Source organism: Aedes aegypti, chromosome 3 (genome assembly GCF_002204515.2).
Source record: "Aedes aegypti strain LVP_AGWG chromosome 3, AaegL5.0 Primary Assembly, whole genome shotgun sequence".
Taxonomy (NCBI): domain Eukaryota; kingdom Metazoa; phylum Arthropoda; class Insecta; order Diptera; family Culicidae; genus Aedes; species Aedes aegypti.
This window is the reverse complement of record NC_035109.1, coordinates 256986059-257012838: the sequence shown is the minus strand read 5'-3', so window position 1 is coordinate 257012838 and position 26780 is coordinate 256986059. Positions and strand designations below refer to the sequence as shown.

General features: G+C 38.4%; 1 protein-coding gene across 1 annotated transcript; it reads left to right on the top strand.

Annotated features, from left to right (window-relative positions):
• Positions 1–480: 480 nt before the first annotated feature.
• Positions 481–26468, top strand: LOC5575337. The gene is made up of 4 exons (XM_001655665.2): positions 481–1228; positions 1290–1608; positions 25941–26215; positions 26284–26468. The coding sequence occupies exons 2-4, from the start codon at positions 1509–1511 to the stop codon at positions 26371–26373; spliced, it is 465 nt and encodes a 154-aa protein (XP_001655715.1). The 5' UTR covers positions 481–1228; positions 1290–1508; the 3' UTR covers positions 26374–26468.
• The last annotated feature ends 312 nt before the right edge of the window (positions 26469–26780 follow it).

Below are 26780 nucleotides of genomic sequence, written 5' to 3'. Positions count from 1 at the left end.
TTCTTGTTTTTCAATCAATAAGTGTTTTCTTTTTATGAAAAAACAACATTTTGAAAAATGGCCAAATGTTGATCTATTTAGGAAGTTTTTTTATAATCTTCGTTGCGAAACATTATGGTAAACATATGGTAATCCAAAACAATATCTGTTGAATCATTATGAGTTTATTTTCATAAGCATTGATTTCGTTAGCATCAATTTGAGGGTTCGGTGAAGAATTTCAAAGGGATCACAGCATCAAAAGATTAGGAACCACTGCTTAACCACAATATCCATATTGATAGCTTATTCATCTACATTTCATTTAATATTCATAAAATTCCGCAACCTATCGGCACAAACCATTCGTAAAACGAGTAAAAACAACTGATCAGCACACTTTCAAAATTATATCGCCCACCACACATGTGTACAGCTTAAGCAAGTATTTGAGACATGCAGATTCTCTCACGATTCGTAAGATCGCGCAGCGTATCTCTCGTCGCGTCGCCGTGATCCAGTCGGATGCCCCATACTCTCGCGATCTTGGTTGCCTAAGAGCGTGCCCTTCAATATCTTGTGCAGTTTCCAAACGAGAAAGAAAAAAAAACGCTGATTCCACCTTCAGTCAATCGTACCTGCATTATCTAATCGGATGCTTGGGTGCTCTCACCGGTCATCATCTTTTCTCCTGGGTGGAGTTTCTTGTTTGGCACGGCGACCTCGGAAGTTTTTTTACTCGTGTTTTGTGTTATTATCTCGTGATGGTTGATTTCGCCTCAATCAAAACCGGGCGCAACGAATCGAAATATGTGTGTCAGACGAGAATTTCCACGCTGCAGAGCTACATCAATGGATCGTTAACCGTTAGAACTGCTAGAGGCGTCATTTGAATGTGTTTTACTAACAGCACGTGGACCATACAAGTTGTGACCTTTTGAAAAGTTAGTGTGGAACATACAACTCGTCTCGCGTAACAACGAAAACAGTGACAGGCTAATCCAATCCAAAATGTTTACCGAATGTGAATGTCGAGAAGGTCAATGTTATTTGTGTACGTTGCGTGTGTCTACTGAAGAAATTCCTGTTTATGCAAAACAGCTCACAATTCGGTGTTAACTTCGGAGATTGACAACTGATGCTGGTCGCGATTCGACGTTGACCAATATTTTTTTAAGAAAGTATCAATTTGATGCGATTGGAGATCATCCATGATCCAGACTCAAGTCTACATTGGCATTTGCACTAGGTATGATAATTCACAGGATATGTGTCAAGCAGTGAAATCGATGTCGTGTCTTCCTGCCTAGCTCCACGAGCCACATTATAGGAGATTATTTAATCCAGCAACGTCATTCCAAAGGCCACCAAGACATCGTCTGCGCGCTGTGGCCGTTTTCTATTATCAGCCAACAGCCACAACATACGTACGTATACGCAGCCGAGAGGAGAAAGTGGCGCGCTCCGTTTTCAAGACCCGACCGACCCGAAGTCAGAGTGCGCAATTATAGAACTGCAATAATCGTAAAATGTCGTGCTTTTGCTGTTCTTGCGGTGGCAGCAGTAGTGCGACAAGTGGTGAGAATGGTTCTCGCTATCCGTACGGCCCGGACGGAGGGAATGTAACAGGTTGGTATACTACTATGTGCATGGGGGATAGTTCTGGGGTAGAAAATCGTTCTTGGTGGGACAAACCTACGAGAAGAGTGCAAGGATGCCCATTATTGAGTCTATCTTCAAATTCCAATCGTGCTGTTCAAAACTACCCTGAGATGAGAATGTTATTTTTTTCGTTTAAATTTTAAACATGAGTGTAAGCAGGAATGGTTCCTGGATGGATACTGAGACTGCCCAAAAGGGTGATCTCAAAAAAGGTTTGTTCCATAATCTGGGTTCCATAAAAGGTTGCCATAATCTACTTCATTGTGCATGATTCAGTACCTCTATTTTTACAGGGTTAATAACAACGCCGGCCACGTCCTTGCAGTCAGGTGGGATTGGGGGAAAGAATGTTAGTGCGTAACCTTTACTATTTGGAGATCATGTTTACCTCTGCATGTCCAAAAAGGTTACTGGGAGGGATGTTTGTTAGATTGTGGGAAGATTGTTTGGTCATAGGAATCACGTTGATAAGCTATTAGACCATGATTAACAATTATTTGTGAAATTTGAACATGCTTATAAATATATTTTTTCAATTGATATAAAAAATGTGGGAATTCAGATAAATGGCCTGGAATCATTGTTCCCTCCATTTATCTCCCTAAATAGCACTGCGGAACACGATTTTGTCTCAAGCACCAAAATACCGCTATCTACTTAATTAAGGGTTGCTGAATCCATTGCTATTTACAGAAATATCATAGCACGTCTAGTTTTTGAGATATTGGCTGTTGAAAATGATAAATTTGACTATTTAAACCAACTTGCATGCAAGTTTTCCAGCTTGTATGGCAATTTATTTGCTTAATTTGCCTCAGAACTCAAACTTCTTGTGTATAAAAATACTTATCATCAATGTTCATCATACTTCCGATGCTCAAAAGTTATTTTTTATTGGTTTAGAAAAGTATTGTATTTGGCCATACAAGAGAAACGAATATCTTCGTATGGAGACTGCAAGCATGTTGAAAAAATCGATTTAACCTCAATTTAATAGTGCAATTTCAATCAAATTATATCTGAAATGAAAGTTTAAGTCCTTTTTTTCATGCTTGGTAGATTAGGTCATAATATTTTTTGAAAAATCATTGTTTAAATTTCTATAGTCTGAATTTTGGAATACCTTTATTAATAATTATTTATTCATATCTTATAATTTTTATTAATTCTGTTCTATTGGACACAGGTATCAGGTATTAGAAAGCCGGATTCAAAGGCACGTTCCCTACCAGTTGAGACATTTGTGCCATCGCCATATTTGTGCCTATTTCATCATCTACCCGATGGAAGAGCAAAGGTGTGGCGGTACCATGAGTAATTGAATTAAAAATGAATATTAGTTTACGGTGTACAGATAAATACTATATGTTGAATTCAACCATTGAAATACCCCTTGTAGATATCTCTCACCTTGAGTGAAATAATGAATTCGAGTTCATTTGTTCATTTGCTCCACTCCGCATACCATTTACAGAATGAGTTCCCTGTTCTGGCTGAGCGTAAATCGACAGCCAAACGATCTTTTTCCAGAAGACCGTGTTCTAGGCTCGGGCATCGACCTGGGTGCAAGTATCGTTAACCCCCTATGTCTTTTATAAAACTTCAGGAGGGCAGCGAGCTGGATGATCGTGCCCGCTTAGAGAAATTTAATGCTTTCGCCCGACGGATAGATAAAGTAGTATACTGCCCATAACTGCATAATAGTGTGGGACAAAATTAAGATTCTCGCTCCAGTCCACTTTTTGGATTGCATTTAGGTCCCATAATAACTGTGCAAAATTTCAGCTCGATTGGAGAAACTATATTTTAGCGCCACCCGTTCAAAGTTTGTATGGGATTTACTATGGGAAAACTTACTTTTGCAAAGAAAAATCGCCAGAGGTCGCCCATTGACCTCTATAAAAATTCTGAACAGAGACCTCGATAGGTATTTCTACGATGAAGAATATTGCCGAAGACCACGAAACAATCCGACACGTGAAAAGTAAATTCCATACAAACTTTGAACAGCTGGCGCTAAAATATAGTTTCTCCGATCGAGCTGAAATTTTGCACAGTTGTTATGGGACCTAAATGCAATCTAAAAAGTGGACTGGAGCGAGAATCTAAATTTTTCATATAACCGTGTCCCAGGCTACTGCATAACAGTTACATTCGACATTTTTGTCGAATTCGAGTTAATGCTGTGGAGAGTCATCAAATGATAAATACTTTCGATGAACTTACTGAAATCTGTGAGATTGCCCTGGAAAATTCGAAAAAAATACCAACTTGTTTTGTCACATTGGTAGTTATAATCGCATAACAGTCACGTTGAGATTATAAATGAGTCTCGTAATGTAAAAGCGATGAAATTGCTATCAGAATTATATTCTGACTTTTCATTTAGTATGCGATATGAGTTGTACAAAAAATCCGCCTAAAATAAGCACTTTTGAGTGCCTGGTAATTTTGAGAAATTTTGGTTTCCTACCATATTGTCATAAAATGCACACTTTGTATTCAATTTACTCAATGCCTACCGTTTTGTCTCAAATTCCGAACAGACTCATATTCCGAACACTAGGTTTTTGTATGGCGATTGGGTTGAAATGTTTCGCTGAAATATGTCACCAAATAACACGGAAATAGTAGTCAATTGAAATTCAATTTTAACCTCTCCAATGTATTTTTTACCGCGAGAGTAGTGATGATTCGCTTGTTTGAGACCAGTAGAACAAGCTGAGATATATTTATTTGCGAATTTATTCATTTGAATGCGATTTATTCGTGCTGTTCGGAATTTGAATCAAGGTGTTCGGAATATAAGACAGAATAAACACAGTGTTCGGCATTTGAATCAAAATGTTGTTCCATACTTTCACGTAAAAACAATACTAAAACTAATTAAATGAACATTATTTTTGGTACACCCAACAGCTAACAGTTAGACTTTGCGAAGAAATTAAAATTTACACAAATATCAGCCAATTTATGCCAATCAGATGCATTTGAAGTCACTGTTGTCCTTAAGTGTTCGGAATATGAGTCAAAACGGTACTTTTGTCGAATGTTTCAAATGTGCAGTTATGGGCAGTACCGTTTTGACTCATATTCCGAACACTTAAGACCAGCAGTGACTTCAAATGCATCTGGCAGGCATAAAATAACTGATATTTGTAAAAGTTTTAATTTCTTCGGAAAGCCTAACTGTTAGCTGTGTAGTGTGCTGATAAAAATGTTATTTGAACTTGTTTAGTATTGTTTTAACGTAAAAGTATGGAACAAAATTTTGATTCAAATGCCGAACACTGCGTTCATTCTGTCTCATATTCCGAACACCTTGATTCAAATTCCGAACAGCACGAATAAAGCGTATTCAAATGAGTAATTTCGCAAATAAATTTATTCAAGCTAGTTTTACTGGTCTTGAACTAAAGAATCATCAATACTCCCGATGTATAAAATACATTTAAAGACGTTAAAACTGAATTGCAATCGACTGCCATTTCCTGGTTATTTGATGACATATTTCAGCGAAACATTTCAACCGAATCGTCATACAAAAACGGAGTGTTCGGAATATGAGTCTGTTCGGAATTTGAGACAAAACGGTATACGTGAAGGCGGTTTTTGACCTTCGCGAAATTCTACTTCGTAGATTTCGCGTAATTTTAGGCGACGAAGATTTGCATGCGCTCATTCTGAGGATCCTTGAACTTGATTCATTTACTTCGTCCTGGTCTGCGGAAAAGGCGAGAGCGGTCCAAGTTTAGATTTACCACGCCGTAGTGTGATAGTTCAGGTGAACTAAATTTAACGTGAAAAGTCTTTGAATTTTGCTAATTTAGATTTCATTCCTTATTTATCTCTCAAGTAGCTCAGTAAGGCAAAATCAAGTGCTTTAGTAGTGATTTCTGCGAGTTGGCGGTTTTAGTGCGACTAGTTGAAGCGACAGGTAATTCAGGTGTAGAATAATGTGTTCAAGGTGCAAGTCCTGAATGTCCCCCGTATTGTGCGACGTTCTTTCCAACTAGGTTCGTGGCAAGTTGCAATGCCCGTCACACCACCCTCTAGTTAGCGACTGTTTTCGACCCTGCTTTCCAGTTTCGGAGTTTTCAGCAACAGCGAGCGAGTCGGTTTCGGACCGACATTCAGCAACCCAGCATATTTCCGTGTCAACAACCAGTGAAGTTCCTTTGAGCGTCCTGGACCGGTTTTGAACCAGTGACCCCCGCGTGAGAGTCACGCACGCTACCGACTAAGCCATCGTTAATGACTACCACCGAGATGACGGCTGTACCCTAGACCACGAATCCCGCGTGAGGTGCCGTTGAGAACGGCAACCCGATGAGCGAGTAGCAGTAGCGGATTCCGGATTCCGGAGGAGAACCGCGTGTCGGCCACGTGAGGTGCCACATCAACAGCAGCAACCGCCGATGCCTTCACGCAAATAATAGCTCAAACCATTAGTACTCATTTTTCTATCTCATGCGCATGGTGAATTTCGCCCTAGCCAGAGTTAAACCGCTAGCGTGGCCACACCGTTCGTTTCGCTTATGCGTCGGTAGTCGGCAACATAAATCCAGCATGAGAGGTTCGAAGTCAGCACGACGGTATGGTGAGACCATTCTGTTGGCATATGTTGGCGCGTTCGGACGTACATATTTGAATCAGATTGACTCAAAAAGTGAGGTGCATAAACGAAGGTAAAATCAGATGAATTTTGGTTTTCGGCGGTTTAAAAAAAAAAAGGATTCGTTACGACAATGGCGCAGTGTAAGTATTTATCTGTTTCATCAAGATCATTGCTAATGGAACTTAGAAAATAAATCGAGCAATAGATATGCGAAACCAAAACATGGCGGCTTGCCACGTGGGCGGCAAGCCACGTGCGTGAAACATTACGATTGAGTTTAAAGTCATAAAAAAAATGATAGTGTAAAAGAAAATACAAAAGATGTAGAAAATGGTGTTGGGAAAACGACGTGCAAAGCTGGAGTTTTTAGGAAAAAAAAACAATCAGCTAGCGGTCTCTGAGAATGAGTTAGTATCTGCCGGAGCGAGAGGTCTCCAAACCGTAACAAAAAAAAACGGAGTGAGAGGTCTCCGATATATCCAAAAAACGATAATAAAAGGACCAAAGTAATGACAAGAAAAAAAATTGTGTTTATTGAAATACGTAACCCTATGGTACACCCACATTTATAATGTCGAACTATTCAAAGGTTACTCTTAGTAATGACGAAAATGGAAAGGTATTTATATATTAAAATTATTCAAAACAGAATTGGGGCTTATGCCGACACTTGTCGTAACGAACAATCCATAGCTTGTTTGAAAAATACAAAAAAAAACGTAACGTTGCCTCGATACAATTGTGTAATCATAAGCATGAAACGAGCTCACCAGTTGGTAATCCATCCTCTAATGAATACGAGTATTTTTTTTTTTCGCACTCGCTCAACGTGTATCGAACACTACACCAACGCCACGAAAAACAAATAAACCGGCTTGCTTGGGCTTCCCGAAGCACTGCCCAACGAAACGAATCGAGAAAAAAAAAATCGCGGACGCCACGAAAACAAACAGGCTTGATTGCCCCACTGCAGTCTAAGAGTGTTTGAACAGCTTTTTTGTTGGGAGAAAAAGAAAAGGTAAATGTAGAGGGATTTTCACGTTTCGAGCAGTTTTTTTTTGTCATTTTTTATATTTACTGGAGAGGATGGCTCCGAATTCAACCAAGAGACAACTCTTTAATCGAACGAAGATTGGTTCGAGATGTTGGAGTCTTGTTTTTCTGTGATGATAGCCATCGCGAGCACTACTTTGTCGTCGGCTAAAATCACCTTTACGCACTCTAATTTCTCTATTAACACGACTTTGGTCGTTCGTTTCCCTGATCAGCCAGCTTGTTTCCCGTCCATTCATTTGGGAAAAACCAGAACCCTCCCTTGAAGGGTCTCAATCGGGTCAGGCAAACCTTTCAATCTCGATAAGTGGTCTTCTCGGAAGTGGCGCATAAGCCATTTCTACTTGTTCCCTGGAAACTCGCAAGGCTGCCGGGTTACAAAGGAAAAGATCGAAGGAAAACCGGCTGATTGCACTCCACACATAAGAGCAATTATTTCCGCCTAAATAAATGGTGCAGTTTCTACCAAGTGAGTAAAACTGATCCAGCCTTAGCTCACGACAATGTACACCAGCGCCAGCTCTACCTTCAAGAAGGGAACATCAGTGTAACATACTATATTGTTTGATATACTGCTTTCCAAAGAGCCAGACGTCAAGTCTTTCCGTGAAGGGAATTGTGTGGTAAATGACCTGCAAGGAAAGTGACAAGCAATTGTGAGATCACTTGGAGCAAGGACCATTTTGTCCAAACTCACCAAAAGCAGAAACAACGAAGTGTGTGTAGATTTACGATTCACCGGATTATTCTCCAGTAGATCCAGTACCCATAACCGGTAAGAGCAAGAAAGTGCTTCTTGTTTAAGTTTGTGTAGTGGCCAGGGCTGTGCATTTTCGAAAGCATTTTGTGAAACACGAAGGCTTGGTTGCATCGTCTCGATGGTGACGAACAACTGCGTCGCTTCGTTCTTCTTTCACCACTCATTCGTTTCGTTACCTTATTGAAAGCAGCGAACAAGAAAGGTGAAATGAAAGCGTAAGAACTTCGTTTCATTGAAATCTATCAAAATGTTTCAAATTGGATTTTACCTATTATTTGCAATAGTAATGTAAAAAACTTGTTAGGTAATAAATTAAGATAGAGAAAGTATGCGGGCCACCACGTCGTTCATTTAAAATTTTGATTGAAAGTTCAGCTCGCTGCGGTGAGGCTCTGATAGATGACGCGCGACACACAGGCAGCACGAAAGAAATGAAAGACTACGCTTGCTGCGATGAAAGGAAATGTTTGTCGGATTGAAACGAAACAGTAGAGTTGCAATCGAAAGGGAAGCTTGAGTCAGTCAGTTGGAGACTGAAAATGCTTTCAATGAATTGAAAATGGACGGCCCTGGTAGTGGCACAACATCGAAAAGTGCCTCGAGCGCTGCCGTGGGGGTCGTGAAGAACGCACCAGACATCGCCATCAAGCACATCCTTTGGAGATGGCCCAATTTTGATTGGGTTGTTCTCTCTTCGCCTTTTTGCCACCACACAAGTCATCCATATGACAATATTGGTCGAACAACTGTTGCGTAAATCCATTTGATAACTTGGGTTTGAGGTCCCAGGTTTTACCAAAGGTTTGCCGGCATTGACTGAAGGCTATGCAAGCTTTTTACTCACTCTGAAATCAATGTGTCCATGAAAGTTTGGGATCTAGAATGACTCCGACATACTTAACTTAATCAGTCACATTAACCTCAGTGCCAAAAAGACGTAAAGGTCGAATTCCATCGTGGTTTCGTCTTTCCGTAAAGGACAATAGATGTTGTATTCGGGTTAACCGAAAGGCCATATTGACGACACCAACTCTCGACTACCTGAAGAGCACTTTGCGTCAGGTCGAATAGGGTGCTTATGCACATACCAACTATCAAAGCTAGATAGTTGTCGGCAAAGTTGGAAAACCGCTATTATTGAGTTGCCTCAATAGCAGCGTATCTGATAATAGATTCCACAAAAGAGAGTCAACATTCCCCCTTGGGGACATCCGCAGTCAATCAATTTTCGTATCGCTGCTTGACGCAATGTCGAGAAGAGATGTCGGACTTTGAGCGTTTTATGAATCCAATTGGTAATCATTGTTGGTAGCCCATGGTTTCGTGCAGCTTCCAAAATGGCATCGAAAGACACATTATCAAAAGCACCCTCAATATCCAATAAAACATCCAAGTAGGATTGCTTCTGGGTGAATGCTTTCTCGATATCGTATACAACTTTGTGTAAAAGAGTCACTATGAACTTTCCAGATTGGTAAGCATGTTGATTCACATGAAGAGGCATGTTTGCCAAACAAACATCACGAATGTGATGATCGATAATACCTACCAGACGTTTCAGAAGAAAAGAGGTCAGACTGATTGGTCAAAAACTCTTTGCTTCATCATACGAAGCACGTCCTCCTTTCGGGATAAATTTTACAGTAATGTCACGCCAGGATCTGGGAATATACCCGATAGCAAAACTGCTTACAAGTAGTTTTTTCAAAACATGTAAACTCAAATCCCTTCTGAAGCAGAACAGTATAAATTCCATCTGCTCCTGGAGATTTGAAAAGAGCAAAACTATTGAGTGCCGATTCAGTAGTTACGATACTGCGAGTCGAAGCCAGAGACTCATAACTACATGAAAAGACATTTGGTTCTTCCGTAGATGCTAAGTCCACACATCCAGGGAATGTGTGTTGAATAAACATTCTAAAACTTCTTCATCAGAAGAAGTAAAGTCACCACTACGTAAGCGAATTTTGTTCACTTGGAAACCCTTAGATTTTGCAAGGATTATGTTCAGCCGACTAATTTCACTCAAACTGGAAACATTTGTGCAAAGGTTTTTCCAGCCGGATCGTTCAGCGGAACGAAGAGCTTTCTTGTAAGCCTTGTGAGCCGACTTGAACGAATCTGATCTAGCTGAACGGCGTCTGTTCCAACTCCTTCTACATTGTTTCCTGAGCCTAGTCAGATCGGAATTCCACCTTGGGGTCCCTCTTTAAGTCTTCACAGACCGCAGATGGAATGCATCTTCAAAAGCTTCCATAGTGTATGATGTTGTAGTATCAACGGCATCATCCAAATCACTTGGATTTTCAATGGACGGAGAATACCAATGATTTTTTTTTCGCAACCAATTCAATATAGAGTGCCATTGTTACGTGTCACAAGTATTCCAAGATAAGCAAACTCTTCAATAACTTCAAACACATTTCCACTGCCTAAGCCCTTCCTCTGTCTCAATCTGCAACCATGATCTTAGTTGGTAGAGCTAATCGTCACAATTATCTTCGCTGTCTCCCTCTTCAAATGTACGAAGGTCTCTTCCACTGACCTATGATAGATTACAGTATGGTCGATATTGTCCGCAACACCATGAAGAATATGCGATCACTCTGCTAGTTCTACAAAGATTCTTCCTCAAGTTCTGTGAAGTTCTAGAAACAATTCGGATTTTTCTCCACAATTTTTTTTATCTCAAGGACAGTGCTGTTCGATCCAATGATGGCTACTGCTATGGTTGACTTGCTTTCAACCCGTACTTTCACCAGCACAATGCTTGGTATCTAAAACACCCACAACAAGCTAAAAATTTTACTCATCTCTACATGCTCAGACTGAGTACCATTTTGATAAGTATTATGCTTCAAAACAAGCCCTGCTGCTTTTAGCTTGTCACACTTCTAATATCATACACTTTCCAAATACCGCAATAGACAATATATTTCATCAGAATTATCAATATCACAATATGGAACTCAGTAACTTATGTATGCAAAATAAGGAAAACAGGCAAAGTGTTCTATCTATAGGTTGAACCTTCTTCTTTTGCAACTTTAATCGACTTCACCTGAATAATGAGAGCAAAAACCAAGAAAACGTACGATTTCCGCTGACCTAGTTTCTGCTTTATCAATTAGAGATAATTGATTCGCAAAATGAAAAATTATGCACCAATGTAGTAGATCTCATTTCCGCTACATCTGCAATCATTCAAATTTTACTTTCTCCCGTTCGATCGGCAGCAGCATCCTGTCAAGTCGCTTTATCTCGTGCACTGTACAAGCTACCTATAATGTAATGTGAATCTGATTGATAAGAAAATGAACCTTCATCGCGCAAGTGGTTCGCTATCGCATCATGTGCATAGGCTGATATCTGCTGTCTGCTTTAGCGGGTACGATACCCACTGTGCTAACCTAATCCAGTTCGTATCCTACATCAGCATAATCACGTGAAACGGGAGGCAGCGTTTCGCCTGTTTGTCCGGGCCCATAAGTGAAGAGCGAAATCAGCATGATTTCATTGCATCATTCCGGTGGGTATACATATAGTGAGCTCCTATGCTTCGGTAGCGTACCTAGGGGAACATGGCCCAATACGCACTGATGGGGCAGAATGGCCTGACTCGTTGAATCACTCCTAGAAGGATTCAATTTGTATATAACATAAAGTTGCATTTTAAACCACTTTACCCTACTTCCTCTGACAGATGCTGTAGAGGACACCATACGAACATGTGATACGTATGCTGTCTTGCTCCTTTGCCATCATCTTGGGTCTCGTTTGCTGAGTTGGGTGGCTTCTTGGGAGTAATTTCTGCTGCATGTATAGCTGACTCAGTGACTCAGGATCAGCGAAAGGGTTGAAATCAGTAGAAGATGGACTGATTGAACGTAAGTAATTGATTTGACTATTAATTGGTAAGTTAACCAGTCAAATAATTATTACCGGAGATCCAATGGATAAAGCATGTGGTGAAATTGCCATCATGATTTTACATTTTTCATCATTAGAAACCAAAGTTCATGGAATTTCATCTGTTTCTGTTGAAATACAGCTTGGTAAATATACTTTCATAGCTGACTATTAGCCTTACCAATTCACTGGGCAGCACGCTAATTTGCTTCAAACTGACTTGCAGAAATCGAATCGCAATAAGTCATTTGTTTTTCATTGGTGACATATAAGCCAAACATCGCTTATGGAATAATTCACAAAGCAATTCCAGCTGCAGAACTTTATTTTTCTCAATTCAAATCCCTGATAGCCCTACATGTTTTTCCTTTTCTCGAAAGCCTTCTGCTTTTGATTTGGTCTTAACTGACTCTAGTCACCTGTGTAGCCAACTGGTTACTCATGCTGATTTTGATTCTGATCATATCCCTGTTATATTTCAACTATCGCATGAAGCGATTCTCAATCCTATTAGCTTCACATTGAATTATTTTCGAATCTATTGTAATACATATGAAACATACATCGACACTTTTCTAGGGGTGGGACAGCTATTTTTTTATAAAAGACACTACACGTTAATGCTTCCAGTGGGCTGTTTGCCCTTTGAAGGAAGCACCACACTAGACAACGGACTAGCATGCAACGCCCAGTGGCACAGTCGGAAAACATTCCTCTCGAAAAGTTTTCAGCCTGAGGCGGGAATCGAACCCACACTCCTTAGCACGATGCGGCTCAATGCCTCGGTGACACTAACCGCACGGCTACGAAGCCCACTTAACTTAAGCTATGCTCAGAGTAACTCTTCGAACACAGAGCAAGCTTGAGTTACTAACATGTTGCTCAAAACTGTTTTCGGTTGCTTGGAGCTTTAAAACAAGCTTGGATCGGAAATCAACTGTACGAAGTACGCAATATGTCAGATCGATTTTTTGGCACAATTTGAATTGAACGAGTTGAAAACTTTGCACCCACAAGATTTAAGTTCCGCGATGGTTTGAATTTGGATGTGTTAGTGGCCAAGGCAAAAAAGGTAACACATCAATTACATCTCCCGTGGGAAATTGTTTTCCTTACAGTAATCATGAGTAGTGTCTGACAACAACATCCGATGCCTTATGAGTTCTAGAGGAAATACCCTAGAGAATCATCAATGTTAAAACTGTACGAAGGTATTTTATGTCCGAAGTTGTAGTAATTAAGTTGGGGAAATGGAATTAATATTTGTTAACAAATTTTTATGTGAACTCGAACCACTTTTTCTATAACCTATGAGTGTTTTGTCTTTTGAAGAACTAGCTTGCACTCCTAGCAATGCCTTTCCAGTTTAGTAGAGCCGGGAAATGTTTTTCAAGAGAAATTCTGTGTCCTGATGTGATATTTTAATTCACTTTCCTAAATATGTTTAATAGATTCAGTAATCACACGTCAAGCCCACAAATTCAATGATTATGTTATCTTCTGAATACACGTTTTTTCCCGAATTGAATAACGATTGTAACACTTTTACACAGAACTTCAGGCTTTGATAGTGCTTGTTACAGAAATAAAACACTTTCAAAACAACTGTTTTTCAACTATTTCTGCTTTTCCTGAAGACCTGGAGCTCAATAACACACAGACCCATCGTCTAAGTATCCATGAAATGATCGGCGTTAAGTCAGAGTGGACCAAGTACAAAACTTGGGAAAATTGGATTATTTTGCCATTAGATGCAAAATAACGTTATCTCCATTTCACTTTGATCCGATTTGATGAATGTTGAAAACTGGGAGAGATATGTAACAAATTTACTGATGATCAATAAAAATCAATATAAGTATGCAGTCAGAGTGGACCAAGTGCTTTTTACCATAACAACGAAAACGATCGATGCGCTGAGAAAGTCTAGAAAATGCAAGACATTTCAAGTTATTTTCCAGATTTTTCGACATGGAATGATTCTTCTTCCCAGCCATCAATAGAAACTCATAAACATGTCATAATTCGATGGACCTTATTTTGAATTCTGGCCATTTACCGTATTTGAGTAGGTGATCAGAAATTGCAACAATTTCTGTGCAGACAGAGTGGACCAAGTGTCAAAAAGAAACAAACTGATTGATTATTGCATTTTTTGAGTCGATTTCAGAGTTCGATAGAAGTTTATGGTAGTTATATGGTGTATGTATGGACTGTCCTAGAATCCGCTTATTGGACCAGTATATTTTGGTCGGTCCTCAAGATTTTCACTTAGTCCACTCTGACTGAACGCATATTTGAATATTTCTGGTCTTCAACGCCCTGACCCTTCAAAACCTTAATTTCCAAGGTATCGTAATGCCACTGATTTTGAGATTGAAGATATGGATTATTGAAGCATTTACGATACTGATATCGAAAGGTCTTGCTAATATGTTCATCTTAAAGATATGCACCATAAACGGAGCAACCACGCAAGCATAAAATGATTGTTCTTTTTCTTGAAATTGTTCAGTCAGAGTGGACCAAGACCATCAAAAAATCGTTCTATCAGAGTTTCGGATTGTGATTTTTCATGTTTATCACTTCACATTATATTGTTTGAAAGTAACACAAGGATGGGTAGAAATATTGAACCAAAATTTTACTGAGATAAAAAAATACAAAGCGTTAGACTTTGAGCCCGTTTTTCTCAAAATATGAAAAATGGTCCACTCTGACTTAACGCCGACCAAATGCAAAAAAACAGCATAGGGATTTTGCAGACCACAAAATTCTGATCGTACCGTGCTGCATCAATACCCGGACGCCTAAGGCGATACGCATGTTCAAATGCTTGTATATAAATGGGTAATCGTTATTTTATTATGTATTACTTTGAGACGATAACTATTAGGTTAGAACTTGATAATTTTTACAATATTTACAATGAATTTAATGGAAATACCGTAAAAATGAAGGTAATTCTGCACCATGGCGTGTCTACAAATCCGGACACATGAATCGAAATCCGGACATCGATGCATCAAATTCCGGACATTCAAATAATCACAGCTGTTTTCACATAAAACTTTAAAAATATTAAACATACCTTCACATCACGATACAAAGGTTGATAGAATTGTAAACATAATATTTATTCTCTGTTGGATGATTCTGAAACATCATAAAACGTTGTTTTTGAAGTCTTCAAAATATACTGTGATGTTTGCATTATTCCTCATAGTATTCAAACATAATTAACACTTATTTTCAGTTTATATTGTTCAAAATCACAATGGTATAACTTTTGAACACTTTTTCCAGATTTTCGAACAATTAATATGTAATATTTTTTTGTTAAACCTTGAAAAATTTGATGTAAAAGCACTGTGTCCGGATTCAAAACCATACGTATAAGTATCCGGACAGTCTTCTTCTAGCACAAAATTATGTGTATTTTCAGTAAATTCTTCAAAACTATCGAATTTATCAAGAAAAATTCACAAACACATCACTACAGAACATGATCACAATTGATTAGCACGTAAAAAATACGTAATTAATTGTCGAATTGCGATGGCGCATTGGGTAGAATTCTTTCGCTTTTCGTTAATTGTGTAAATAAACGCGTCCGAGTGAAACTGACTTTTGTTTTTGTCTTTACCGTTCTTTTACAAGGCTAACTTGATGTCAATTCACGTTACAATGGTCAACAGTAGTTAACATTAATCGTAGGAATAATATTCTTACATTTTGAAAGGATATTTAACATTCAAATAATTGAATTTCATCAGAGTGTCCGGGTATTGGTCCCGTCCGGATTTTGATTCATCACGGTTTAGGGAAACTATCAGAGGAAATTTCTTATCCGCGTAAACGCACGTCAAATTCCAACATAATAATAGGTTGCTACATGGGTTGCTATGTGCATTTGAAATCAAGCAACGAGAGTTACTCAGAGTTGCTCGCTATCTAACTCAAAAGCTAGCTCAAAAGCAAATGCTGTCCAGCCCCTTGACACTATTCTTGATGTTAACATTTCTTTACAAACAAAACTTGATATTGACAATGCTCTCTAATCATTACCGTATTCTATTGTTGAAGCCAGGAGCATCGCAATTCCAAAATGTGAAGTAAAACTAGAATCCGTGATTATAGACGATGATCTTATACTCTTGATCCTTCTTAAAAACGTGCCTTCTCAATTTAATCACACTCGCGATCCTGCTATGAAAATTATATGGCAGAATTTGCAGAAAGAAATCAAAAAACGTTCTTCACAATTAAAAAACAAAAATTTTGAAAATAAAATTTCTCAATGAGAGCTTAGAGCCCTTTTGGAAATTATCTAAAATTTTGAAAAAACCTCAGAAGTCAATACCGGCATTGAAGGAGGAAAACAAATTATTACTAACTAATTGCCAAAAATCACAAAAACTTGCTATGCAGTTTGAAAACGCGCACAATTTTAATAGGGGACTTACTAGTCCAATTGAAAATCAAGTTACTCAGGATTTCGAAAATATTCTCAATCAAGAGAACGTTTTCGAAAATTCCTGAAGGACTGATTTGGAAGAAGTGAGAACTGTTATGAAAAAATTCACAAATATGAAAGCTCCTGGCTATGATGGAATTTTCTACTTCCTCATCAAGAAACTTCCAGAAAGTAGCTTATCATTCTTAGTTGATATATTTAACAAATGTTTTCAATTAGCATATTTTCCTTACAAATGAAAAAATGCTGAGGTTGTACCAATTTTAAAACCTGACAAAAATCCCGCAGAAGCTTCTAGCTATCGTCCAATCAGCTTGCTTTCCTCCATCAGTAAACTTTTTGAAAAGGTATTTTGAACAGATTGATGGCCCACATCAACGAAAATTCAATTTTTGCCAATGAACAATTCGGATTACGCCATGGATATTCGACCACTCATCAACTTTTACGTGTAACAAATTTGATTCGTTCCAACAAATCTAAAGGTTATTAAACTGGTCTTACTATTCTAGACATAGAAAAAGCATTCGACAGTGTTTTGCATGAAGGTTTGATCGTAAAATTTCCATCATACATTGTTAGAATAATTCAAAGTTATCTTTCAAGTCGTACACTTCAGGTTAATTATCAGAACTCCAGGTCTGAAAGACTTCCTGTAAGAGCTAGTGTTCCTCAAGGCACCATTTTGGGACCAATATTATACAATATTGACGTTAACTTCGTCTTACGACAATATACTGGGTGTCAATCGAAAATCTAAAATTTTGCGACCGTCACGAAACTATGTAAGATTTTGAACGCTAATAACTCAGTCATTTATCGATAGATTTTCAATATTTTCCCACCGATCGGTCGGAAATGTATTTACCATTTTTCTCGAATGGAGAAAACTATTGATTATCGACAACAAACGATTGAAAATTGGGAAAATGTCGACCCCTTTCTTACGCAACCAATCACGTTCAACTTTTGCAGTTTTTCAAAGATTTTTCGAGCAACTTTTCAAATGAAATCTTTAAGAATTCATCAATTTTTTTAAGGTTTCAGATCGGCAGCTCCTACTACATTTATTTCGTTCATTCATACACAAAATTAAGGCGGGATTTTGGTCGATATATTTCTAGAGTGTTGTTACAGAATACATTATCGAAAGATTGAAAATTATTTCATGCAATATATTAGTAATCTATTCCTTTTGATAGGTTCCTTTGAAGATTACTATAGGATTTGTTAAAGAAATATGTCTCAGATTTTCTAAGGAATTTCTCAAAACAAAAACTAAAATAATCCTTAACAATTCCATGACGAATCCTGAAAACATTCCTGAATATATAGGGGAAGTGTTGGAAAAATGAACAGGGGTGGTAAAATGAACACCGTGCCTTTTACCGAGAAAAAACGAATTTCGATTATTTTTTATCACGCACGGACGATTTAGAGCATAAATCTGAGTGTTCGAGTTGATACGAAGGTCAATTGAAGTAAAAATATCAACAAAAACTAAGATTTTAGAAAACAACGCTTGAAAATTAGACCTGACGTAACTTTTAGCTCGGAAGACTTGAGGTTTTTTAGTGAGGTGAAAATCGTTATGATATGATATCAAATCTGATACCTTTAGAATTCTTTTTGAATGGGTTACAATCAATAATGGATGTATTTTCGGAGAGGCAATAAATTTTTTTAGAAATATTTGTTTTGCTCACGTTTTTGGCATGGTGTTCGTTTTACCACCAACCGCTGTTCATTTTACCCACATAGTGCAGGTTAAATGAACATTTGCATCGCTTTTTGATAACGATGAAAATATGTGAAAATTTAGCTATTTTAGTCTGAATCCATGTCGCTGCTATAGATTACATCCCTATTTTTGATGTTGTGCGATAGAACTATACAAATTTCTCGTTTTTCTATCAGAAACGAGTTAATTTCCTTAAGGTGTTCATTTTACCACCCCTTCCCCTACTTTAAGAACTTCGTTTGGAAATTCTCATAGATTTTCCCAGGGACTTATTGAAAGAATCTTAAGAGAAGCCTCGTAAAACAAATCGACACTCCAGGAAGACTTAGAGCTTTCATGAGAATCTTGTGAGAGAAACTTCGGAGGAATACCTGGAGAGGTTAATGTTGGATTCTATGAAGCAATCTATGAAGATAAACTGAACAAAGTTCCACGCTGAATTTTTAAAGATATTTTTAACGAAATCAATGAAATATGATCATAAGAAGGCCGGTAAACAGTCAATAGATGAATTCCTGAAGAAATCATCGGAATAATGCCTGAAGAAAATTTTGGTCCAATACCTGAATAATTTTATAATTCCCAATACTCGCAACATTCATAATATGCAGTTGCTTGAAAATGTTCTTTGTCTAATTGGTGCATTGCCCGCAGTGAACAAACGAACAAACCCAGTCTCCACCGTTTGATTTTCCCTTCCATGGGCTCGCTCAACCAGCAAGCAATGATCAGGGCTGGCATCAACTCGCACAATGCGCGCAAAGAGCAAAATTCAACCACTGCACAAAGAGGAAACAGACCCGCGCAAAGTGTAACAACACGAACACAATGAGGGTGCGCAGTAGGGAACAGAGCAGGGTTGGGAAAAAATCTGAAATTCACTCTACAGTAGCCAAACAAAGCCAATCACAGTCAGCGAAGCCAGTGAAACTCACGCCCATTGCTGCTGTAGGCAAAAAGCCTTGAAAATTGCAAAACACCCGTTGCTAAGGGCAACTCAAAATTACTGTAGAAAAATGTTCTACTTCCCGCTGCATTTCCCGCATTTAGAGCCTTCAATGACACTAACGATTTAGAAAATTCATGCACCCACCATTGGCTACTTGATGAGATTCAACGTTTTTGAACTACTGTAGTCAGAGAGCCACGTGACTTTCTCGAAATTCAAGCCTACTACTATTACCATTCCCAGCACTGGAAGAGAGTGTAAGCAACTACGCAAAGAGTGATGCTGACGGAGTGTGTTGGCAAACATACTCAAAGTGTACACGATTTGGCTCTTTTTACCTTAAAACATGGGTTTTTTGAAAAGAGACCAACGAATAGATGACGGAAATCGATGTCCGACGTCGTTTTGGAATTCAAGATGGCGACTTCCGGTTTGTGAAAATCGATTCAAACCTATGCAATATGGGTAATTTGTAGAAAGAGTCGCCATGTTGAACTCAAAAATGGCGTCGGACATCGATTTTCGTTATCTACTCTTCGGCCTCATTCCAAAAATATTCATATTGAATGGTCTTGAAGGGATTTTCCCAAACCAGAAGTCGCCTTCTTGGATTCTAAAATGGTATCCGACATCCATTTCCGTTACCTACTCGTCAGTCCCGTTCCAACAATTATCCCATTTTTTCCAATAGAAGCTCGCCCCATTTAGTAGCCACACAAAGAGTGTGTGTTCATAATTTTCCATCAACACTTTATGTCGAAGAATGCATTGCAGCGAGAGCAGAAACACAAAGAGGCCTCAAAGAGGTAAGAACCAAAGAGAAAGTGATGCTGTCGCACTGCACTCACATTTATGATCAACACAAAGTGCAAACTATTTGTGTTTTTCTGTTTGCACTGAGGAGATGCCAGCCCTGGCAGTGAAGCCACACACACAGATTTATACGTAATTACACAGATTTTTACTTGATCTTGCCTACAGATATCTGTGATCACAGATCACTGATTTTTGAGATAAAAAAGATATTAGGATGTTACTCGCGTTGAGAACGCGAATGTGGAAGATATAAAGAAGAAATGCCATTACTTAATATATTTTTTCGCAAACTATTAAGTATTAAGATTTAAGTTACACTGCCGTGCGTCTTTCCCGTTTTTCCATCGTATTGCAGAGAATATCCAGTCCAGCCGCATACTCTCTCTCTTGTGCACGAGAATAGCATGTATGAACACAGCAGCAATGTGCCTTTGTATTAGCATTTCTAGACCAACAGTGGCGTTGTATAGGTAAAATCTGGTGCACCCCACTTAGTGCATCCGAGAGAGAAATTGCCCATGGCGTGGTTTGCGAGAATTGAGACAACGCGCGCAACTGGCGTCACGACGTCAGCTGTAGGCAGGGATAGGGTGCGACTCAAATCTCTTTCGGTGCAGCACGCGCTGCCGGGATACAGCACGTTCAATTTGAAAGAGACGTGCTAGTGCAATATAAATTGTGTTGCACCCATTCTTTTCTGTGTGCTAAAACTCCCATGTGCCGTTGCTGAGAATCTCTCTGAGCATTAGGCAAGGCTCTCTCAAATAACATCACTTTGCTTTGATGACGGAGTACGGATGGACGCCACTATCAAACGAACTACAGTCGACTCTCCACATCTCGATGTTCTACATCTCGATATCTATCCCTATGTCGATGATTTCTCGCATAACTTATGATCTCGCCCTAAAAGCCATTGGTAACCATGTGTGTAGCTCGTTGTTTCTGAGAATTTGAATGGAGTTACACGTTTTTTAACAACGCTATGGTGAAGAAAGGATCATTCTCTACATGTCAGTGGTGTTGGTTTCGATGCTTATTTATTCATTTGCTCAGAAACAACCAGCTACACACGTTGTTACCAATGGCTTTTAGGGCGTTATCCCAGATTATGCGAGATTTCATACGTCCCTTCAGTCTGCATACATTTTCACTCTTCATATTTCGATATCCTCCCTATCTCGATATCTCCATATCTCGATGTGTTTCTGTTGATTTTTCGTTCTCAATTTTCTCTCCGTATGTCGATATGACCATTATCGAAGGTTACTAGACCAAACTTTTGGGATTCAAAACAAATTAAGAGCGCAAAATGACGTTTGTTTGTGTATTACTTTCTTGGCAACGGAGTGTTTTTCAATCTAGTATTCATCAAAACATTGTTCTTTGTCTCGAACTCTCCCTATATCGATGGTCCCTTGGATATCGAGATGTGGAGAGACGACTGTACTCAAACGTTTGTTTTCTTCATAAATCACACATGATTTCGCTTCACACACAGGGTAGATGTACCAATAGTGGAGGTACTAAGCACGATTGATCTTCATTTAATCGCTTAAATTCAAGAAGCGCAAATAATGAACATATTAATGTTGTAACGGGAAGAAACGACCATAATGAAAAAATGATTTCATCGCAGTAGCCAACGGCATGTCTGTGAAAAATAGTACCTACACTGTATATTTTTAATTTGCGTTCCTATAGTTGCAGTATCCGTTGTTATCTTATTGGATCCTCCACTATAGCAACACATCATTTTGACAGAACGTCTAGCATGAATTGATAAAACAGCAAAATATGAAAATGGTTGACATTTAGCTTAACTAAATAATAATATTTAAAACAATATGCTTAAATATAGAGAACAGCTTATTTTAAAAATTGATGATTAAACCAATAGAATCTTGGACGCCAAAAATTATTGAGGCATAATAAAACGTTGATGATGAAATTCCGTTTAGAATCATCGAAGTGATTGTGCTACTTTCCCCCCAATGTCGATTTTCCGAATGTCGGTTTCCCGAATACCAGTTCCCCGAATGACGTATATTTTTTCCGAATGCCATTTTCCCGAAAAGTGGTGCAGTTTAACTCTCTAATACCCAAATTTTTATTTTAAATCTAAATATCATATTTAGTTATCTAAAATCGTTCTAAACTGGTTTTGGGCAATGATTTATTTTTTATTCGCAAATCAATGAATTTTGGTTTTTGATTTTTATAATTTTTATTTTTGAACATCCCTATCCTTTTCCATTTTTTCTTGAAGCCTTTCCTAGTTACTGATTTTTGGCAATAAGAAAAATTCAAATTTTCACAATACTCTAAAAAATATTAAATTTTTAATTTATTTCCTGTTTTTTTTTTATTTTCCGTGTAATTAACGTAAAACAGGTTTGAAATTATTTTAATACCATCAAGCTCTTCTTCTGTGATAGGCTGATCGTAGAAAAATATTAAAGGTACGATTTTTATATTACACGTTAAATGAACCCCAGGCATTTGTAGGTAGAGTTACTGTGCACGTGCTGTAGCCTTAGGTGCAGGAGCCTCATTGCTTGCAAGCGCACGGGAGCGCTGTACATTGTGAGGCCTTTTTTGGTGCGCCTCATCTTTCTTGAAATGTGTCTCACTGCGGTCTCATGCGCTCCATCACATGTGCTGTTTAAAATTCAGCGCAATAATTGAAGTGATTACAAAAGTTTTCAATGGGGATCGAAGTTGTAACTCTTGGATCGCGAGTCTTCAACCATATCATATAGACCATCTAGACACCTGTATAATGAAGCGAAAATAGTTGTAGAGGCTCTTCGTTACTAAGCAGTTGTTTCACAACTTGGATACCGATGGCGAGCCGTAGCGCCGAACAGCGCATGAGGCGAGTCTCCCCGAAAGCACATCACCAAGCGCGCGCTTTTAGAATTTTCGTGAGCCTCCAGCAAGCGCAGCACACTAGGATTCCGATGAGCTAAGAGACGGTTTGGTTGGAGGCTCGTCAGTACATTTATGTGCTCCTGAGAAATATGTAACCCTATTTGTAGGTTATATAAGAATACAATTTTTCAAACAATTTTCAAAAATACAAAAAAGTTTCAAAAGCTATACAAAACTTTTCTTATATGCGTGTTATGAGTCAAGGTTTAAAGTTTAAACCAAAAATAAAATCATTTTGATTTTCGAGCTAAGAAAAAATACACAAAATTCCAAAGTGTACGCTGTCTAAAGGCGGGGTTGGGTATTAGAGGGTTAAATAAGTGCTATAGTAGTCTTCAGTGGCTATATGGTGAACGAGAAAGCAATCAAAAGAAGGAGGTATTCTGTCATTCTCGGCTATACACATGTTGGCAAAAATGCTGAGTACGGTAAAACTTGAAAGAAGCGCCAATTAAATAAAGAAGGGTGCATATCAGATGACCAATTCGTTCACCACCCTGAAATGTATAAAGTTGCGACAATTAGGAGTGCCAAAAACTGTTCGAGGATGTGGGCTATTCGGGGAAGCGGGATATTCGGAGAACTGACATTCGGAGAACTGGCGTTCGGGGAAAAGTAGCACAACCCATCGAAGTTACTACAGTAATCGATTTCTCTTTTCGCTGATAACTTGAGCAGATCAATGTTATCGGTTGCCGCCCTTTTGTCAGTTGAAAACAAAAAAATATCTAAAAAATATAGATCCACAGAACAGCCTATGTTTAAAAGAAGCTTAAATTTATTTAAATTTAAAAACTTTAGTTTTATACCTATAATTATAATTACCTCATTTAAAAAAAAGCATAGAATGTTTGAAAGGCAGGTGAATTGTTGAAAAAGTGACATTCTGTATCAATTGACTCCACAACAAGATTCAATAGAAATGTAAAAACAAATGTCATCTTAAGAAATTCTTGGTTTCAGGCGGATTATGCCAAACGACTTTATGCCAAATAACCTACCACTTGGTACAGCATATAACATGACTGACCTGAAGATTTGTTTGAAGATCAAAAGTTTGTTCTTAAGAGAATGCTTTGATTTTCCTGTAATTCAGACATTTTACATATTTGTTACATTTGGCTTGACTGCCCTCAATGTAATTTTTAAAAGGCAATTGTTTATCTAGCATAAGTCCTAGATACTTCACTTCATCTGACAAATTTATGGAACGCCTCTCATCGTGACAACATAACTACATGAATCCAACCTTAAAACAATTACATACTAGGCACAACTTAAAATCCCGATAATTACTTCCGAACTCTACTACAGCCCTGAGGAAACGCTTCAGAAGACAGGCTCGGTCTATTCGTTTTCTGCATACTCCCGCACTTTGCAGCATTCTCCACGACAAGCTGTAGGTACGGTTCACGTGCCCATATGTGCCGCTCATTTATTTTTCGCTTAGCAAAAGATTACGGTATCTACATAAACGAACGCAATAAAAAGAGGTCAATTGATTAGCATAACAGGGGGAAGCGCCCCGGCGGCCTACAGCTCTAGATTCTACGGTCTAGAATGTTGTCGCCATAAAACTCTCTACAGAGTAGATGGTTGGGTCGAATATGAAAAAAAAACATGAGTCATAATATTTTGAAACAAAATCGATCTTAAGATGAGAAATAAGTGAATTAGAACATCTGTCAAAGTGAGCTAAATAATATTCTTGAGAAAGCCTATTCCCTCGAATGCTAGAATGTGTTCCCTTTTTCATAATTATTACTTGGACTGTGGAGTAAGTTAATCGTTTATTTTATTTTTGATCTATATTATAGTCACCTGAGAGACCATTCAAGGCGACCTTGAACAAACGTTGAGTTTTGTCGCAATAAGTAAAAAATTGTGCATCTTTTTTCAACATGTTTGAGAAGAAGCTCACGATCTTTAAGAGTTTCCGACAAAATGCTACAATCTCCTTTCTTTGTGATTTGGAAGGAAACCTTGATTCCTCTAATGGAGTTCAAGATCTCCTGCCCCAATCCTCCAGATTCGGAACAATCAACCACGATTGGCGGCACCATTTTTGCCACATTTAGTGACAGCTTTGAAACCAACTTTTTTGGAAGAATATTGTAAATTCTGAGATTCACGCTTCCTTGTGTTCGTGGTTTCAACCATATTTGGTGAATAAACTAAAGAAGAAGTGACCTTATAAGAGTTTTTTTTTTTCAATACAGTGTCAAATAAGGATCACCACCGTTAGCTTTCACTAACGGGTCCAACGAAAAACCGAAGGCACTGGTCCAAATAAGGATCGAAAAGGAATCAATAGGTAGAAAAACTTGCACTGAAAAGTATTTTTTGTAGCACTGAGAAGTACTGTTTTATTGCTTTAGGTAGTTTATAAAAAAACATCTCTGGGAGCAGGAAGAATTTATGTACGCACAGCAAAAGGGTACGATGTGCACCGTTGGGCTCCTTTAGTACATGTATTTAAAAGAAAACCGAGAGTCACTGAACATAAAACCGTCATAAGATCATTGGATAAACTAACTTTCAAATATCTTAATAACCATCTCATCATGTTATAACCATCCCGTAATTTATGATCATGCAAAATAACGCAATCTCATTGAAATTTAATTTCTCTGCGAAGTTACAACCGCATTAAGAATAGGAGATCAAGTCTCCCCAGTCTCGCCTACAATAACGGCAACTAATCGACCAAAGGAAGCAAACAGTTAACAATATGATTGCGTGCGGAAACTGAAATATGAAGTTTAATATTCCCCCTAAGCGCAGTTGTGTCACGTTGAGTGAAGATTAGACACGTGATTCTCCCTCAAATGACCTACTTCTATGGACTTGCTCTCCCAGACCCCAACTTACATTGCGATGTTTGGCAAACTTTTGTCAAATAAAACGTGCTATGAATTCCAATACCTACTGGCTTCTTACTCTCTGCAAACATATTTATTTGATTACAGACATATACCGTACTTACATTGTTTCACAAACAGTATTCATAAAGATTTTCTTCTTCGCAAAATTTCTTTTCAGAGAAACACTACGGGTGTTACAAGGTTGGCATCCTGTTCTCAATAGTCATAATTCTACTGCTGCTGGTGGGATGTGTGCCCGTCTTCTTCCTCACTCACAACAATAACCTGATTCTGCTGATCCTGCTGGTAACGCTGATCCTAATAGGCATCGTTACGTATGCCTATTTCCGTTGGCAGCACCGGAGAGCACTGCAAATGCGACGTAGCTATGAGGAACAGAAGATGAATCTGACGCGGGCTGTTAAGGGAGCCGATCCGAAAGGACCCAAACAGGTTTGCATTATTATCTGTAAAAAAGTTATAGTTTTATCATGAAAATTTGTTTCTATTCCTCTTTTTAGCAAACAATTCCCAACTCAATCAATGGAAAAATAGAAGTCAATAATGAAAAAAGTACGGGACCTGAACAGCCACGTTACTCATTTATTTAATTCATAAACTATTACTAATGTATAATAGACAGACTTATATTTTTGAGGATTTGCTCGAATCAGTTATATAGTTATACGTATTTCACAACAACCTATTTCTTGAAAGTCGAATGTTTAGCATCCGAAATTCCTTTGGGGTCATTCAAAAATGACGTCCATCATTTGGGGGAGGGGAGGGGTCTACGAAAGTGTGACAGTACGTGTAAAAGGTATTGGAAAAAGCGTGTCAGAGTGGGGAGGGGAGGGGTCCATAAATCCTGAAAAACGATGGACGTCATGTTCAAATCGTCCCTTTTCTTGAAAACAAATTAATTTTACAATAGAATACAATATACAATACAAATTTGGTGCTCCTGATCTTAACCCAAGTGAAAGAGAAAAAAGAATTAAACTCTCCTCGCTCAGCG

Coding starts and splice junctions, on each gene's coding strand:
- LOC5575337 (XM_001655665.2), top strand. CDS start 1,509: ATGTCGTGCTTTTGCTGTTCTTGCGGTGGCAGCAGTAGTGCGACAAGT. Junction 1,609..25,940: donor GGACGGAGGGAATGTAACAG/GTTGGTATACTA, acceptor ATTTCTTTTCAG/AGAAACACTACGGGTGTTAC. Junction 26,216..26,283: donor ATCCGAAAGGACCCAAACAG/GTTTGCATTATT, acceptor TCCTCTTTTTAG/CAAACAATTCCCAACTCAAT.